Source organism: Falco rusticolus, chromosome 3 (assembly GCF_015220075.1).
Source record: "Falco rusticolus isolate bFalRus1 chromosome 3, bFalRus1.pri, whole genome shotgun sequence".
Lineage (NCBI taxonomy): Eukaryota > Metazoa > Chordata > Aves > Falconiformes > Falconidae > Falco > Falco rusticolus.
Window position 1 is genome coordinate 70,630,934 of NC_051189.1, and position 18,440 is coordinate 70,649,373.

The window sequence follows — 18,440 nt, forward strand, 5'->3', positions numbered from 1 at the left end:
TAAAGGTAGTGTAATAAAGATTATAGGTATTCCACTTCTGTTGTCCAAACAAGGTTAAACTTGATATCCCCCAAGTTTATTATCCCATTATCTACCTGAAGCAAAAGATAGGTATGCAACAGTGTTTCAGAATTCAAGCATGCAAGTAATGAAATTCAAAATATCCTATAGCAACTATGAATTTATTTCCTTTAATGAAAAATAAGAATTTGTGCTAGACATATTGTACCTAGGTAGTACTTTCAACAAAAATAGAATAACAGTTCTGACAGAGTGACAGGTGTTGAAGGGTATATGCACCCAACAGTGTTGGAAATACAAGTAAAAGTAGTGGAGCTGTATAGTGTGCTGGTGAAATCTGAATAAAAAAAAAAAAAAAAAGAGTATGTGGATATATTGGGCATAAATTGGAGGGGCTTGGTAGCAGGGGGCTGCAGAGGTAATCTGTGTGGGAAGAGGTCATTAATTACCCTATGCTAGTCACAGCCAGGTCACAAATTTAAAATACAAAAATGTATACATATGTATAGTAAGTAGTAAAATGATAGCCAAGCTGGTAGTCAGAGCACACACCCATGACAATACAATAGAGGGCATTTCTCCTAAATAGAAAACTATGTTATTTTAAACAAACAAGAATGTGTATTGCAGTGTTTGTTTATATAAATTTCAATATATTTGTTTTAAAGTATACTCAAGCATGATCTTTTAGCTGCACACAGACACAAACTAGTCTAAGCTGCATGCTTAGATTTAGGGAACTTTCTGTGTAGGTCTGTCCCAACCAAGAAACAAAGATAGGAGCTTTTCTCTTTTCAGATCACACTTTGAATAGCATATAAATGATAAATAAATGCAATATCTTGCGTGGTTCAGAATTTGTATGATAGCATGTATGAATATTACTTTCTCATTAAAAAACCTGAAAATTTTTATTTTCTTTGGTGGTATTGGTATTTGGTCTTTTCACAAAAAGCCAAATACAGTTAGCATAATATTCTATTTACATATCTAATTTCTTGCTTTCCTTAAAAATTAACACACAAAATATCAGTCTTTCCAAGTTATGATAGTTTGTAATTTTTGAGTTTAGGAAATAGTGCAACAAATAAAATCTCAGTGTTCATGTTTGATGACTTCACAAACTACATACACTGCAGTTTAATCTTGTTTCATCTTTTATAACTCACCTGTATTTGCTCCTTCCTGACAGTTCCCTTTTAAATACCTCACAGTATTTTTTTCAAACCTTAAGGTGCTGTAACGTTGCAGTCACTGTGCAAACCTTCTTAAAAAGGGTTTTCTTTGTGGACAGTAATCACATACTGTGTTTCTGAAACTACTCAGGTGTGGATTTCATGCTTGAATAATTCAGGTGGTTGGGTTTATTATCTTTCAGTCTTAAACTTTTCATAGCAGTGATGTGTAATCACCTTGTACTCTTGATTTTCTTGTAGGGCTTTTAATCCAAGGAAATGAATGGATTTTCCATTTACTCGAAATTGCCATTGTGTAGAACGCACTAATAGTCTTAAAGTGGGGAACTATGCTGTTCGTTGCTTGCTGTCGAGCAATCTGAACTTTACCATTGTGCAAGCATGTGCAGTAGCATGGGCTTTATTGTAGTGAGCAGTAAACTTAAAAGGAAGCCCACTAGTAAATCACTCTCTGATTTCAGACCTGGGTGTTTTTTTTCTGAAAGGCTCTTAATCATTCCCAAGTTTTGGTGAGGGGAAAAGTGGCATGGTATTCTAACAAAAAACTGCACTAATAGAAAATAACATACATGCCACCGTGCCTGGGATACAGTTGCTGAGGAGAGTTCGTGTTTTTCTGACTTTTGTGTGCGACTGTTAAGCTCAGTTATAATGTTGCGTTAACGCAGCCTTTTGCATTTACTTAAAAAGAGCAAGCTCTCCATTCAGCTTTGCTAGAACATCGAGACTGTCTGTATTGTGTAGGAGAATGACACCAAGGGAAAGGAATTTCCCTCTTCTCAGAGATCAGCGCTGCAGGAGCATTACAGGGGCAGCTTTATAGCTCTGCCGTCACTGCGTACAATGGAGAGGGCTCTGTGTGTCGGCTGAACAAAGGGCCTATTGTGACCAGCTGGCCGAAGAATCTCTTCAGTCACCGTGACTCCATCACAGAAAATTTGGCTTACAAGAAAATATTGAGCACAAAGTGCGAAACATGATGCCTGCGTCAGAATGAGTGATAGGGGAGAAGAACTGGCCAAGCTGACACAGCAGCTCTTTTTCTATTGTATTGTTACACACACCCCATGTGTCATCTGATGGAGTGGTTTACTGCCTTTGGTTTCATAAAAATGCAGTACAAACCCCAGAACCTAGAGTTTACTGTGAGGTCAGGCCCTGAAAACTAGACCCATTCAAATACGAAGCAGTGGGGATCTCATTCTTGTCAAATTTCTGCTGATAGCCACCCACTTGCATAGCTACTGCAGGTCTCGCTGCTTACAGGTACTTTTTGTGAGTGCCGTGAGTGCCCCTGTGCTGCTTAGCTGCAACAGTTAAACATCAGTGTCATCTTAAAGGCATGATTCCAATTACTAAGGCAGCACTTCTCGTAGCGTCTCTGCCTGTAACCCCAGTTCTTGTAGGAAGTGCCTCATTTGTCTGTATCACAATTGAGTTACTGTCACTAATTTTGAGAATGCGTGTTTTAAGGCAACAGACTTCAGCTGGATTTGATTCATGGACACTGTGAACAACCTGTGCATCTTAGTAGTGCCTGTGTAACACGTTGTGCTAGGTTACTGTTTCATAAACTGTGTGAAGCTGGTACCAGTGGTGAACAGCAGTAGGCAAATACAAAAAGCCTGACGGTTTTAATATTCTGGCTATGGTTCAAGAAGCATTTCCCTCTAGCATTGCACTTTGTGGTGTGCCTTTCTGTGTAATGCTTCTGCCCGATCCTGACCCTGCCGGGTTTAAGATTAAACAAGTAGACACCTAGGTACTGTTTACAGCCACTCATTTCCCTTGCTTGAGCAGAGTGAATTCTCACTAAGGATGAATATTTGTGAAATTTCACGGGGACACATGAATTCACTTTACTAAATGCACATTTACAATTGAACTGTTTTGTATTTTCATTCTAAATTATTTTGATTTTGTCATCTGTGAAATATTCCTACATGTAAGGCAGTATGAGAATGTAGGTTTATCTGATTTGATTGCTGACTATAGGAAATAATCCAAAGCATTTCGAAATCAAACTGTAAGTGAAATCACCAAATATGTATCCTCCGTTGGTTTGAAATCACATTGCATGTGTAGTTCTTTCCTTCAGGAAGAGCTGTGAACTGGTTGGACTGGCATTTCAACATTTTCCTGAATTCCAGCTGATGGTACCCACAGGATGCTGTTAGGCAACAGCAACTTCAGTTATAGGGCACTACATCTTTACTTCCTGAGGTCTAAAGTAGCTCAGTGTTATTTGTTGATTTAGATTCACTGAAGTCTGCATATATTCAAATATGTGAGGGCAAAATACCCTATAGAACAGTAGAAGTCTGCAGAATCAACTTGCGTAGTTTTCATACAACTGAACTTCACAGATTGTAAGAATGAGACAAAATGCAGTATCTGGTCTTTCCATCATCTTTTTCCTGAAGAAAACAGGGAGCTGCAGATACTGTGCAAGATGTGATGGCCTTGCTACATAATTTTGTGTAAAATTTTCTCCAAGTAATTCTGAAAAAAAAAAAAAAAGGCAGGGGAAGGGGCAACAGCTAGGTAGTTATCTGGAGTTAGTTTTTTATTGAAACAGCTTTCCTTATTTCAAAGAAATATAAAGGGTATTTTCAGGAAGAAATTATTGAAGAAATAATGAAAGCTTTCTTTCACTGGCAATGGGCAGTTTCATCTCCATCGGGATGATGTAAGAAATGTCACAAAACAGAAGCAGAAGTAGATCATGTTGTACAAGTCCTCAGCATAAGCTAGTCTTGGTGGTGTTAAGGTGAAAATTCCTATTTGTACAAGTTAGAAATCCACTTCAGAGCTAACAGTTTTTATGCTTGTGTGGGAAGAAAATGTGGTTAGTGATCACTTGTTTTGATTCTTCAGTTTCTTGTGGCTGAAGAACAACTTTTCCATGAAAAGGTTGAAATTAATTTTTCTTTTGACGGTTCTAACTCATGATATTGTGATACCTTTTTCTTACTACTTTGTTCTCTTAGCGTTACATGCTGCCGCCCTTTCTGGCCATGTCAGCACAGTGAAATTGCTGTTGGAGTATAACGCACAGGTAGATGCTTTGGATGTCATGAAACATACGCCGCTTTTCCGAGCCTGTGAGATGGGACACAAAGAAGTGATACAAACACTCATTAGAGGTCAGCTATTACAAATTTGCAAACCTGTTCAGAGTTCTGGTGGTGCTTTCTGTGGGACTGGGAAATAAACAGCATAGCTGAGCAAGAGGTGAGGTGGAAAATTACTTTCCTAAAGCACATTTTGTCTGTAAGTACCCTTTGTGGAACAGCGCTAGTAAATGTAAAAGGTTATCAGAATGTTGTGAAAAATGGCTAGAAGTGTTAAATATAATACTTTAAAAACTGGGATAGTTCTTTTCACAGCTCTTTTCTCAGGCCTTTTCAAGTATGTTCTAGTCTCTCAAACTGCCTCTTCCCCCAGTAAGTCATTGGGTTTCTTTTTTTTTTTTTCCTTCACTAAGTAAAACCAAATTAAACTTTCTTCTATTTTGTGAGAAAGCAGTTTTAAGGTTCTTTGACAATTGTGTTCGTTTTTTTACTCTTTAAATGAATCTTTATTTTTTAATGAAGGTAGCAGGTAGCTATCAAAAATCCTAAATCATTAATATTTTCCTCTGGTTGGTTTTTTATGTGCAGTATTTTATTTGTAGACAGAAATAAGATTTTAACAATACACACAATTTTAGATAACTGTAAAAACTGCTGAAGTGTAAGAAGTATGGTGAAAGAACAGTAGTTTCTTAGATGCAAAATTCTGTCCTTTTAGCTTCACAGAAACATTGCAAGTAGTTGGAGCTCCTACTTGAAATACCCCATTTATGGACAGTTGAAGTATCCAGGCTAACAAGTTGCAAGTTTTCCATCAACCAGCCTTTCTTACTGAAAAGCATGCTTCTCTCTGTGATCTGCTGGGTATATTTTAACCTACTGTTAAGCTCTTTCTCCCACCCTCTGTGCCATTTAGCTTTTGTAGATGCAAGAAGCTTGGTTATCGTAATCTGAGTTATGCTTAATTAAATATTTTATGATATTGACATTCATTGTTGCTGGGGTTTTCTTTGTACAGAGCTTTTACACCTTACAGGAGCACATAGAGAAATTAATTATCTCCATAAAAGAGTCTTAGCATGCTTGAATTAAAAAAAAATTAAGCTTTTTTCAAGTCGTTTTTACACTGAATATTTTATCTTGTCTGCTTTAGAGATCTAAAAAGAGATTTAATCTGAGGTCTAATTTTCAAAAGTGATTTTGTTGTTAAGAAATAAAAATTTCCCTGCAGATTAATAGGCCTGAAACAAACAAAGGCTAGGTTTTTCAAGGGCATTTGACAAATCTGGAGATTCTAAAGCATCTGAGGGGATACTCAGAAGCTTGTAAAAGTTAGATGCCTGACCCTCACTGAAACTATTTCATTCCCAGTTAATTTTGATTTAGATTTTAGGATTTTAGCAACAAAGTTGAAGTTACTTTCAGAAATATTTATCTGAATTTTCAGTTTACCAATTAATTTCTAGTTGACCATAACCTTTTTCCTTTCTTTTCTTTGCATTCAAAATTATTTTCTGTTTATGTTCAAAAATGTATTTGTTGTTACAGGAGGAGCAAGGGTAGATTTGGTTGACCAAGATGGCCATTCACCCCTTCACTGGGCAGCCCTGGGAGGAAATGCTGATGTGTGCCAAATCTTGATAGAAAATAAAATCAACCCTAATGTGCAAGATTATGCAGGTAGAACACCTTTGCAGTGTGCTGCTTATGGAGGTTACATTAACTGTATGGTAGTGTTACTGGAAAACAACGCAGATCCAAATATTCAGGATAAAGAGGTATGTTGTTCTTCACTGAGCTATTAACTTTAGAATAATCATAAATCAAAACATTTTCCTTCAAGATCATTCCCTTTTCTGGGACATAGAAGCATTTCTGCTATCATGAAGGGAAATGCATCCTGATGTAGTTTTCCCTGTGTCTTCTCTTCTAAAACCTTGAATGAAAAGTAGTATTTCAATATGCAGCATGAATTGAAGATTTGTATTTTTCCATATCACTTGACTTTTCCTTATCAAAGTGTGATCTTATGAGGAGTCATATTAATAATCAAATTTCTTCTGTTCTTCCTTATTAACAGCTAACATGAGAATGTGAATTTATAGTCTGTTATGTGTTTCTTCAGCATGCAGATAGAGCAAATAAGATATTGCAAGTGAGATTGCACAAGAACTGCTTCATTTACTTACCTACATAAGTATCCACATATGTATCACTCTTCCAGGTGAAAAAAAAAAACCAACACTGATCAGTTTATATGTTCTTTTGTGCCATTATTCGAGCAGTAAGTGAAATTAGGAGCCAAAATAATTGTGCAACATATAACAGATTTCCTTGTTATATGAGATAATTTCTCAGAAGTCAGTAGAACTTCATCAGTCAAAAGAATTTCACCCCATTTATTAAACTTTTCTGTAGCTGTTCGTTGTACAGCATGGATAATTCCAGGTAATGGAAAAGTGGGTTTTATTATGTGTTCTATAGAGCATGCTGGGGAGATTTTCCAGCCTGCTTCCAGCTCTGTGTGGCATCCGCTTGAGTACAGCTGAACACATCAGCTCCCCTCTATTTCACACAGAGACATTGCAGCGTGCTTTTCAGCCCTTGGGGTTCAGGGAGGTGGCTTGCTAGCACTGAACTCACAAAGTCTTCGTGTTTTTCTGTGGTTCCCAGCCTCTTTGTATTCCCTACGTTTTGGAGTTCAGAAAAGCGAGATGCAGACAGGAGGCATGACCTGGAAGTGAAGTGAAATATGTGTTTTGTTGGTATTAACAGAACTTGGGGTATTCGTATTGTGGTTCTGTGATCCCAGTCCCAAGACTGGTCATATATGAGCTGGCTATATAGAGTGCAGCTTGAGAGCTGGACTTCTCCACCATGTGAGGGAAACTAGACTTCTGAACTCGGGCTTGTTTTGAAAGCACAGCTGGAGTCTGCCTGGGCTGATACGTTTTCCTCAAACTTCATCTGATTTTGAATTCTGTAGTAATTCTTTCAGTCTTATCACAGTGTCTTGGAGCAGCCTAGAAAACAGTCTGACCTACAACAGCCGATGAGAGCTGCTTCAGACCTGGGTGGTATAGCTGCAAAGAAAGCAATTCTGGAGCTAGTCTCCTAATGCTGGTTTTCAACCGCTTTAGGTAAAAAAGCACTAGTGTTGTAATCTTGTGTTGTTTTTTTAAAAAAAAAAAAGTTACTTAATTTTAAAGTGCTCTATTCTTTTATTTTAACAAGGAGGTTTGTTTATAAGAATTAGTTTGTCCTTCATGTCCATAAAAGCATAAATTACAGTATGATTTACAACTTTTATTGTGGCACGATAGAGTTCAGGGGTAATATTTATTTTTGTGCTGTTCTATTGTTTGCAGGGAAGAACTGCTTTGCACTGGCTCTGTAACAATGGCTACCTTGATGCTATAAAGTTGCTGCTTGGTTTTGATGCTTTTCCTAATCATATGGAGAACAGCGAGGAGAGGTATTGCCTGTCTGACTGCATTAGTTTGTAATTTAGCAAAAGTGCTACCTACTGATTTCAATATTAAGTGTTCAGGCGTTGCCAGAGAATTGTGATCTTGTATCTAAAAGGAGTGCTGTAATCTTGAGCTTCAGTGTAAGCAGCTTTTCTAATGTGAAAAATCTCTTCTTTAAGTAAGACATTGCAAATTCAACTGTTTATACTTCTGAACCTTGAACTTACAGAGATTTCTGCAAGTATTTATTCATTCTAGTCTTGTTTGAAATACTAAAAATCTTTTTCGTGTATATGAAGTTGACAGTGGATATGTACAGATAAAGGATAAAAAGGCATTTCTGCTGCTGTTGGATTAGACTGGAATTTTTCTTTTCTATTTGGTAGAATACAGTGAGAAGTAAGAAAATGGGAGAAATGCAACGTTAGGTTTTAAAATAGTGATTACACATTACCTGGTGGTTAACTGTATTCTAAAGGCCTATTTAAAAAAAAAAAACAACTCCTATAATCATAAAGAGACAGTACATTTGCATCTCTTTTCTTTGTCTTTCATTGACATATAAATAATAGTTTTTTAAATGTGATTTGGGTTGTGGAGCTTGAATTAGTCACCTGACTGTGAAGATAATTACTATTAGCAGAAATTCATAATGCCTTTTCTAGCGTAGATGACCTCCTTATAATTATAAATAAAATTATGATCACTGTGCCATATAAATTTGAATATTTCAACATTTTAAATAACTTACAGACTTTAAATCCCCATATTTTAGTGCTAAATTGGAGATTTCCATACTTATCCCAGTTTTTAATTGCTTTCTTCCCCTATTATTTCTCTATTGTTCTCTACTCCAAACCACTCAGATCTCTCTTCCTTTTCTGTTCTCATTTTTTATTGAGAAACACAAATGAAAGTATAATTAGTTCCTAATTAAGTAGTGCCAATGCTCTCTTTAGTGATTTTTGATAGAAAATTAAATAAACAGTTGTAATTAAATTACTGGTAATAAGTAAGATTAAAAGCCACTGTTTTGCCAGAAAGGAGGCTGCTATTTTCCTTAGTTTTTAGAAGTGTACTAATGATGCTCAAATGTCAGAGAAAGACCTTGGGTGTGGTTTTACTATAGCCATTCAGTTAGTATCTCTTCTGTTCCCCTCTGGCATTAATGTGTGTTCTTACGTATAAACCTAGATTACTCAAAATATAACTAGCAGTATTCCATATGTCAGCCCCTAGGCACTGGTCCATGTGCAGAACTATGCAGATCCCTAATATTTCTAGATTAATCAGCCTTTAAATATAATTCTCATAGATAGGTAGATAGCTATAAATCACACAATTGCTTCTTAATAAACATCTACAAAGCTTGTTTTACTGTTAAGAGATTGGAAGTTTGGAAAGTGGAAAAACTGAGTGTTGTAAGAAAGTAAAAATAACCTTATGAATATGGTTCATCTGTTTGGATGAAATTGTTTTTTAATCAGTAACATTTTCACCAAATAGTAATTTTTTTTCAAATACACATAGAAAGAAGCTTCCTTTCTTTGCTTTCTTAAAGTGCAATATGAGATACCAGTTCAAAATTCAAATATAGTGATTAAAACTAAATAGGTTTGTGAAAAGATGGAGCTGAGATTGCATCTGGGATTTTAAGCTGCCCACTTGCTTGCAGATATGTGATCAGGTGCTAGTCTGGAGTGTGATAGATTTGTTGCTCTTTGCAAATTTATTTCATAATCCAACTTGATGTCCTGGGTATGTGTAACATGATCACATGATGCCAGGCTAGCTGCTGCTCAACCAGCTTCATGCTGAATTACATATAACACATGATGGCTCATGTCCTTTTTGCATGTTTTCCTGTGAAGCCAACTTGATTTAAAAGCTGACTTCTTCAAAAAGAAAATTTTTAACAGGCCTTGAGCTGACAGAGCAGAGTAATGGCTGGTTGTGAGGAGTGTGTGTGAGCAGCTTTGAATGAGTAGTGTCCAGTCATACAAACCCCTATTCAGATTTTATTTGAGTGATTTTTTACTTCCACAGATAGGTCTAATGGAGTTATAGAAGCCACGTTTAAAAATACCGGTCTTCATGACTGGGATCTGTAATATAATACATTGTCTTGGTACATACATACTGAAGGCATAAAGTTTACTTTAGTAGCTTTATGTTTTTAATGAAAATATTCAAAATCAGGTATACTTTAAAAATGCAGTTTTCTGAAATGAGTTCCCTTCTGAAGTTTCCATTCCTGGGTTATCAAAAATCTGTATCTCTTCAAACGCTATCAGCAACGCACCTTGGCATACACATTTTCTTGTTATGTCGTTGTCTTTATTCCTGCAGACACTTCAGTTCAGATACTGTTAATCCTTCCATCAGATCATTGCTGCATGGCAAGTCCAATTGTGCTTTCTGTCTGTTTTTCTTTGCTTACCAGCATTGCGTCCTAGCAAGTTACCATCAAGAAGAGCCCTAATTTTCACAAACACATGCATTGACATTTGCTATTTGATAGTCTTCTATTATATGGTCTTGATTATAGTTTGTGACTGATAATTTTCAGCCACTGAATGTCTCTGTCCAATGTTTCAGTGTTGGTGAGGGAGGTATGTAAATTTTGCTCCTTTATTGATAATGGAAAATTTGGGAATTATTTTTAAAAGGGCTTAGGCATCTTTGACACCATTAAAAAGCAAAACCATTTAACATTTATTGATTTATATTTAATAATAAATAAAATAGTTAATATTTTTAGCACCTGTGTCCATTTGAAAACAGACTTAAGTCTTCCTAATGCGTAAAAAAATAATAAAATATCTATATTATCCCTTGGTGTGGGCATAATCCTGCTGCTTCATCAGTCAAACTGTTCTCAGTCATTGTTATAGAAACTAAGCCAGATTTGACAGTAAATATCTAGAACTTAAATTCGTATGGAAGTAACACAAAAGAAAGTTTTAATTTGCTTTTTATTTAAGTTATATTCCTATATGAGAATCCCAGCACCTTTTTAAGATTGCTTACCTGAAGCAGTTAATTCTATTCATAGGGCTTTGGAGGATTTTGATCCAATGCTTCATATAGTCTGCCCCCTCCCCCCCTTAATTAGGAGACTAAAATAAGCCTTAAACATAGTGTGTATGATGTGTAGTCATGGTGTGTAGAATGAATAAGGCAGGGAAATAATGTTAAAAAAATTAGTAAAACAGCCTACTGAAAACAGTGTTTAATCTGTCTTCAAACTAGAAGTTGCCGTCTTATGAAATGCAGATGAAGTAAATGCACGTTATGATTAGATTTCTAGTTTAATGATAATTATTGTCGGCTTGGGTTTGGGGTTGTTGGTTTGTGGTTTTTTTTTTTCAGATATACTCCACTTGATTATGCCTTGCTTGGTGAACACCACGAAGTGATTCAGTTCATGTTAGAACATGGGGCTCTGTCTATAGCTGCCATACAGGACATTGCTGCTTTCAAAATTCAGGCTGTCTACAAAGGATACAAAGTTAGAAAGGCTTTTCAAGAGAGGAAGAATCTTTTAATGAAGCACGAACAGCTGAGAAAAGATGCTGCTGCCAAGTAAGTCTGAGACTGGAAATGCAAATAGACATCTGTCCTAAGTTTGTATCAGTGTATGATTTTATGTGTAACTCATCATCATTTATTTTTCCTTTTAGTAAAATGCATGAAACTGTAGGAAGCATCATGGATTTTTTTTCCATACACCTGTAGATGGAAATTATTTTCCAGATAATCCCAAATTAAATAACAAGCTTTATGTAATATACAAGAATAAGGCAAAATATCAAAAGCTGAGAAACTAGCATGTTAGCATCCATGAATCGTTACCTGGTATTCTGTATGATGATAAAAAGGCTTGGAAAACATTTATCATTCTAAGGTAATGGAAATAATTATTGAACTATCAAGTCTGTGTATCAGTTTTGAAAAGAGAATAATAAATAGGTGAAGAAAAGAAGGAAAATAAACCCCAAAACAAAATGGGAAAATACTGGTTTGATAAGACTTAACCTGCCCTGTGAAACAGTAAGTTGTGCTTTTCTAGCAAACTGAACTCCTGGATTTTATTTGCAACTTCTGTCTTGGCAGTATCATTCTCTGCACTTACATTTTCTGCTCTTGAATTAGAGTTACCATAAAATCATGATATTAGATTTTAGATAATGAATATATGCAATTCAAATAGTTATTTGTAAGATGTGTAGGTTCTGAGTTTCTATGCTATTTAAATGAGGTAATGGTAGCAAAGTGGTGAAATTCTAAAATGCTTGCTTGGGCCTTATCTTTAAGATTCATAATATGAAGAAGAATAAACTAGCAGCTCGTTTCTTACAAAGAAATCTGATTCTGAAATGAAGAAATGTAAGTCAGAAAAGATTTCTGCATGATTTTGTGGTAATATTTCTGTTAGGTCATATGAATAGACACACAATGTAATTTACTGCATCTAGGGATATTCTTGCTGCATCTGTGTATCATAGACAAAGTCACCTGCACTGTGCTCTATTTCAAATTTGATAGTTTGATGTTCTGCATAACTGTCGAGTCTGATCTTCATTAGGTTTGATTGCTACTACTATACTGGTTAATAATTGTTAATGCCCAGTAAGAACCAAAGCTAGAAATGTCAGATAACTTAATTTCTTGCTCACACCTTTAGATCCTAAAGTTGCAACTTGCAGACCTCCTACAATTTGCTTTTTCTGCTTAAGTCAGTAGAAGTCAAACCCATGCATCGAGAAGCTGCCTTTGAAAATGTCCTGAATATCTTAGATATTTCTTTTTAGTTTGGAGAACTCTGCTTCTTGCTGTGTGGTCACAACTGAGTTTACCATTTTTTATTCTTTGTGATGACAGTCATTTTTAGAAGAATCTGTGATACCCCATCTAGAAGATTAAATGAAAAAGGATTGCCTCATGGAAATTTGGGGATGTTTTTATAATTGTTTGTCTTTGTAAGTTTCTGATGTGCTTTCTGAAACCTACTAAGCTGTAGTTGATTTGTTTGAAAACAATAGAAACAAAGTCTGTGTACAAAATACCATAAAAACAGAATTAAAATACAATTGGAGTGTACAAGCAAATCAAGTTGTCACATAACAAATTTTATTTAATTGCAATTTTATGATCTGTAATAAACTGGAGGGGACATTATGTTGTCATCATTCTGTGTACCCATCTGTGCATTCCACAGCTAAAATTGGCCAGAGTGTTGCTACGTGCAAAAAACTAATATCCCTACTGATGTTTAAAAAATCTGCTCTCCAGATAAAAGTAGACATTATGTGGGAATCCAGAATGCTAGTGAATTCTTAGGTTGAACAGCCCTCCACCCCCCAACTATTTCAGTGCATGTATTTAAAACTTGCTTTGTAATACGTTATTTTAGAGAGTCACACTAACATAAATCATTCCTAAGACTGCATGGTTTAACTAGTCTGTTCTTTTTCTTTTTTTTTTTTTTTTTTAGTTTTTTTCCTTAACAAAAAGTCAACCGGTATCTCATACCTGTATTATTTTCTGGTAAAGTTACATTCAGTACCTGTAACACATTTCTATACAAGCATATTCTCCCATTTTGAACAAACCTGTATAAAAGAAATGGTAATCTATAAAATTAATATTGATGCAGGCCAAAACAATGTACACGCTATTATGTCATTGAGCAAGGATATCAGAAGACCAATTTTGGGTAACGGAGCTCAAATGCAAAAAGGCAGTATACAGGAGGTGGAAGCAGGGATGGGCTGCAAAGGAAGAGTGTAAAAATGTTGCTTGGGCATGTGGGGGTGGTATCAGAAAAGCCAAAACTCAAATGGAGTTGAGGTTTTCAAGGGATGTCACAGATAACGAGGTACGAGGTACGCTTCTGCCTCTACATTAACAGTAGAAGGCTGAGCAAGGAAAATGTGGGCCTGTTGCTGAATGGTGACGTAGTGACAACAGACAGGTGTGGCAAAGTACTCAACGCGGCCTTTTCGTCAGTCTTTACCAAGAAGGTCTCCCATGCCTCTGTGCTTAGCATGATTCAAGGAGGGGGGGGCTGCCAGCTGTGAATGAGGATTAAGTCAGGGATCACTTGAGAGAACTCAGCCCAGAAAGGTCCATGGGACCAGATGGGTTGCATCCAGCAGTGCTGAGAACTAACTGATGTCCTTAAAGGGCCACTTTCCAACATCCTTAAAGGTCATAGAGGCCAGGGAAGGTCCTTAATGATTGGAGGAAAGCAAATGTTACACACAACTTGGAAAAGGGCCAAAGGAACAATCTGGTGAACTGCAGACTGGTTGGCCTCACTTTGGTCCTGCGGAAACTTGCTTCAACATAAGTTGAAACAAGAGAGATCTTGACTGGAAATAACGAGAATTTTTTTCACCCTTGGGACAGTTGAGCAGTGGAACGGGTTGCCCAAAGAAGTGGTACAGTCTCCATCCTTAAAGATTTTCAAGACCCAACTGAGCAGCCCAGTCTGTCCTACAGTTGACCCTTTTCTGAGCATAACATTGGCCTTGATGACTTCCTGAGATCCCTTCCAATATGTGTTACCTTATGATCCTATGATCTTTTGGAAGAGTGCAGTGTTGATGCAATGTATGAGCATTGAACATTTTAACAGCCATAAATGTGTCAATATATAATAGGTGTTTTTCTTCAGGGGGAGTGAAAGTAACTGGTTATTAATAGGTGGGATGGAGAGAAGCAGTGCTTTAGGAGGGCAGCACAGAGGCAGGCGGGGAGGGAGGCATTTAAAAACCAGTCAGACTACATGCAGGTAAACTGATGGACTTTAAAATCTTTTTTACAAAGAGGCTTTTGTATTTTTTACAAAACCAGGTCTTTAGAAAAATAATACTTTAGGGTTTAAAGCATATTCTGAGAAAACTGATGTCCAGTGTATGCCGTTTTGTAAAAGGGCTGCGGAACTCATTCATCACTGGTTGACCATCCATTTGAATTTCTCAGAAGTAAGTTCCTGAATCCATACTTCTGTTTTCACTAAGTCTTCTGGATTTCATTCTGACCAGTTGGAGGAAGCTTGATTGAGAATGTGGATATGAAAGGGAAATGGATGAAAATGAGTTAAGACTAAGTAACTTGTGATATTTAGGAAGAGAGGAACAACAAGAAATTAAATCAGCTCAATTAAACAGCCTTCAATAGAGTTAGGAAAACGTTCTAGCGGCAAGACAGTACATGTAGATCATGAGGTTCTTCAAAAAACTGGTAGTAAGGCCCACATGCTGAGAAGAGATGGGTAGTGTAGCAAGAGAGAGAATGATGAGCTCTCCAGCAACCTGAAAAGGAAAAGCATGTGGTGTGAATTTGGTGCAATTATAAAACTGAAGGTAATATTAACATACAACGATAAAATTAAACAAGCTGAGGTGCAAAATAAGAACAACTAGCAAGGGATATGAGGTATCACAATAAATCATTGTAAACATACACATAGTAAAAGGAAGAGCAAAGAGAGTTGGTCCGCAAGTGATGTGAAGAAGGCTGAGGTTTTTCCTTCAGTCTTTCTTAAATTTCAAAAGATGTCCATTAGCAAATGGAATTCACACAATAACAAAGGGCAGCAATGCAGGCTAAAATACTAAAACAACAGTTTAGAGACTAATTGGATGAGTGAGGTGCTTTCACATCATCTTAGCCTGACAAAATTAATCCTGAGGTCTTTAGAAAACTGGGAGATGTAATCTTAAAATGGTTACCCCTAAAAACTTTAGAAGGAATATGAGGAGAACCTTCTTTACTCTGAGGGTGACAGAGCACTGGAACAGGCTGCCCAGAGAGGTTGTGCAGTCTCCTTCTCTGGAGATACTCAAAACCAACCTGGATGCGATTCTGTGCAACCTGCTCTGGGTAAACCTGCTTTAGCAGGGCGTTGGGCTAGATGGTCCCCAGAGGTCCCTTCCTGTGAGCTTTGAAATCTCTTCCATTTATTATTTCTTCAGTTTAATCTGATCAATTAGCACACAAGACCTTTTTTAAAAAAATCCCATTTTACTACTACTCAGTTTCTGGTCCTCTGTCATTTCAATAACTTTACAGTTGGTATGTTGCTGAAGTTAATGTTTTGAGTTAATCTGCACGCCCAAAGAGTGCAGGCCGTTCTGGCTTGATTCTGTATCACACAACCCATCTCACACTTAATACCCTGAGTGGAGAATACTAGTAATAGGCTGCTTGATTCTTGTAAAGAAAAGAAAATGACTATTCTGTGAATAGAAAGATCTGATTTATCAGCTCAAACAGCAGAGTAACGGCAGTGAGACCCATACTGTATGCAACCACATAGTCCGATTGTGGAATGCCAATATTATTTGAAACTAGCCACTTTTTTTCTGTTGCAGAGGGAATACTGAACCTCAAGCTGCCAAGAGTGTATTTTTTAGGTCAATTAGCAGCTTTTCAGGTGCAAAGTTCAGTCAGCTTCTTCTGCAAAGCGTACTTGATAAGATAGCACTGACAGATAAAGTTAAGGCTTCTCTCTGGCAGCCTCCTCTGAAATGACATATACTGGCATTGATATGACTCACAGGAACTGATGATGGCATGCTGCATAACTAACTTGTCATATGCTGTGCTGTGAGCTAACGTGTCAACAGTCTGCAAACTATGTTGTAGCATTGGAAGCAAGTTAAAATACCAGACAGCTACATGATAACGACATTTACCACCTGTCCATTCCAACAGGAAAAGTGTCACTTCATCTTACAACCAGTGCTTAATTTATAAAAACAAATTCAGTGGTAGGTAGGTATGTAATGTTTGCTATTGGGTTTATTCTGCTTTGTAGGAAAAAGAATGTAAAAGCTAAAGTGCAATGATATCTTACTTTATTTCAAAACAGGCTGCAAAACTTTATTCCACAGATGCGCCTTTCATAACCTTGTCCAAAATTCTCTTTTCTGTCTATGCTATTTAAGAGATGCATGACTTCTTTCGCTTTTGAAAACGAAGCATCATGATTGTCATGGCATACTATGTATACACATTTTTAGTTCACATCTCATATTTATCATTTGTATAATGTATAATCTATTTATGTAAAATATATTAATTATCTAGTAATGATAAATACATAGCAGAAAATTAGTACCAATAGCTAGTTTGAAGTTGGTTTATAATTCTCTGTAATAATTATGACACAGGTAAGCATGAAAAATAATTGTCAAAGATACGACATCTTTAATCAGAGTTTCCTATTTTCAAATACAGTTCATTGCATTACTACTTGTGTTAAAGCATTGTTCATCACAAATTTGAAGCATAGTTATTAGTATCATATTTCTTGTCTTTTGACACCTCTTCAAAATCCTCCTTTGAATTTTTGTTTGTTTATAAAAAAATAAATGTCATTGTTTTCAATAAGGGAGTATTGTAAAATCAGTTTAAACTCCCACAAACTGAACGGGCAGCTGGCTGATAAGGACTTAACCTTCTTTAGGCTGTAGCTGCAAGTCAGTTGTTACTTTGGATCAAGCCAAGATACTTCAGTGCAGTAGGTCTCCCTTTCTTTTGGGGCAGCGTCAGGTTTCTGGAAGGGCATGTGTTGAAGTTAGATACATGCTCCCAAGATTTTGTCTTTGGAATTCTTACAGTATTGACTATGATTACAGGAAACGTGAAGAGGAAAGTAAGAGAAAAGCCAAGCTACAGAAAGGGATGCAGAGCGTGGAACAAAATAGGTTTCAAGTACAACAGAATCCTACAAATCGAGAGAAGACTACCAGCATCTCGCAGTCACCTAATAAATCAATTGATACACAGAATAAGAGACCTCTGCCCCTCAGTGCTTCACAGATTCAACCAAGGAGAAACAGTAGAGGTTCACCTAAAGCTTTTCACAACAAAGTTACACCAAGGGAGAGTTGCCTGTCAGGAGACCCTCAGAGTGAAGGTCATAAAATCAGGCAAGGTCTGTAATGTTTTTTAATTGTCTTGATTATTCTTTTTGTCCATGTCTGGGGGTGGTTTATATATGGGAACTGTTTTATCTTTCTATCATTCCTTATTCTTTCATTATTCAAACAATTCATATAGGATAGGGTTAGATACAGATTCTTTTACTGCATATGTTCTATCAAAATACCAGTATGTACAGTGTCTGTAAAAATACCTAAAATATGTGAGAACTAGTTGTTGGAATTTGTTCTATTAGTTTCACTGTTTGGAGAAAATGAGATTAAAGATACTTGGCGTATCTGTGGGCTATCTGAAGAATGTTAATGGAGAAATGGTAACTCTTGTTTTTAAGCAAGGTTAAAATGAGGATAAAATTGTTCTAAGTGACATCCCTACCATACAAAGGGAACTGTTCAGTCAGCTTTGTTCTCCATGACAAGGGTTCTCCTGTGCTTTGTCTCTGAAGTCCTCTTGTTGAGAACACTAGGATATTTTTTGAGAAGTGAGACTGTTTTTAGAAATCATACTATGAAAGTGTGTGATAGCTCCTTCTGTTACTTTTCTTGCCCTGCTGCACTCTTTTATTGTCTGTAAATATATCATCAGTTTATTATTATTTCTTGCCCACTCCTATATTAGTTTTGCAAAATAAACATTTTAATAACGTTTTGATCAGTTCTGACTTCAGCCGGTTATTTGAGCCCATGGCTCAAATCTTTCAAAACTGGTAATGTTAAATC

The 18,440-nt window shown here is 36.5% G+C and overlaps 1 protein-coding gene across 5 annotated transcripts in view; it reads left to right on the top strand.

Moving 5' to 3' along the window:
• INVS (inversin) overlaps positions 1 to 18,440 on the top strand; it is a 98,546-nt gene that overhangs the window by 64,265 nt on the left and 15,841 nt on the right. For all 5 annotated transcript variants that reach the window (XM_037382260.1, XM_037382261.1, XM_037382263.1 and 2 more), the window contains 5 exons: positions 4,208 to 4,363; positions 5,840 to 6,069; positions 7,660 to 7,766; positions 11,134 to 11,346; positions 17,415 to 17,713. In XM_037382260.1, the coding sequence (XP_037238157.1) occupies positions 4,208 to 4,363; positions 5,840 to 6,069; positions 7,660 to 7,766; positions 11,134 to 11,346; positions 17,415 to 17,713 (1,005 nt within the window). The remainder of the gene's footprint in view (positions 1 to 4,207; positions 4,364 to 5,839; positions 6,070 to 7,659; positions 7,767 to 11,133; positions 11,347 to 17,414; positions 17,714 to 18,440) is intronic.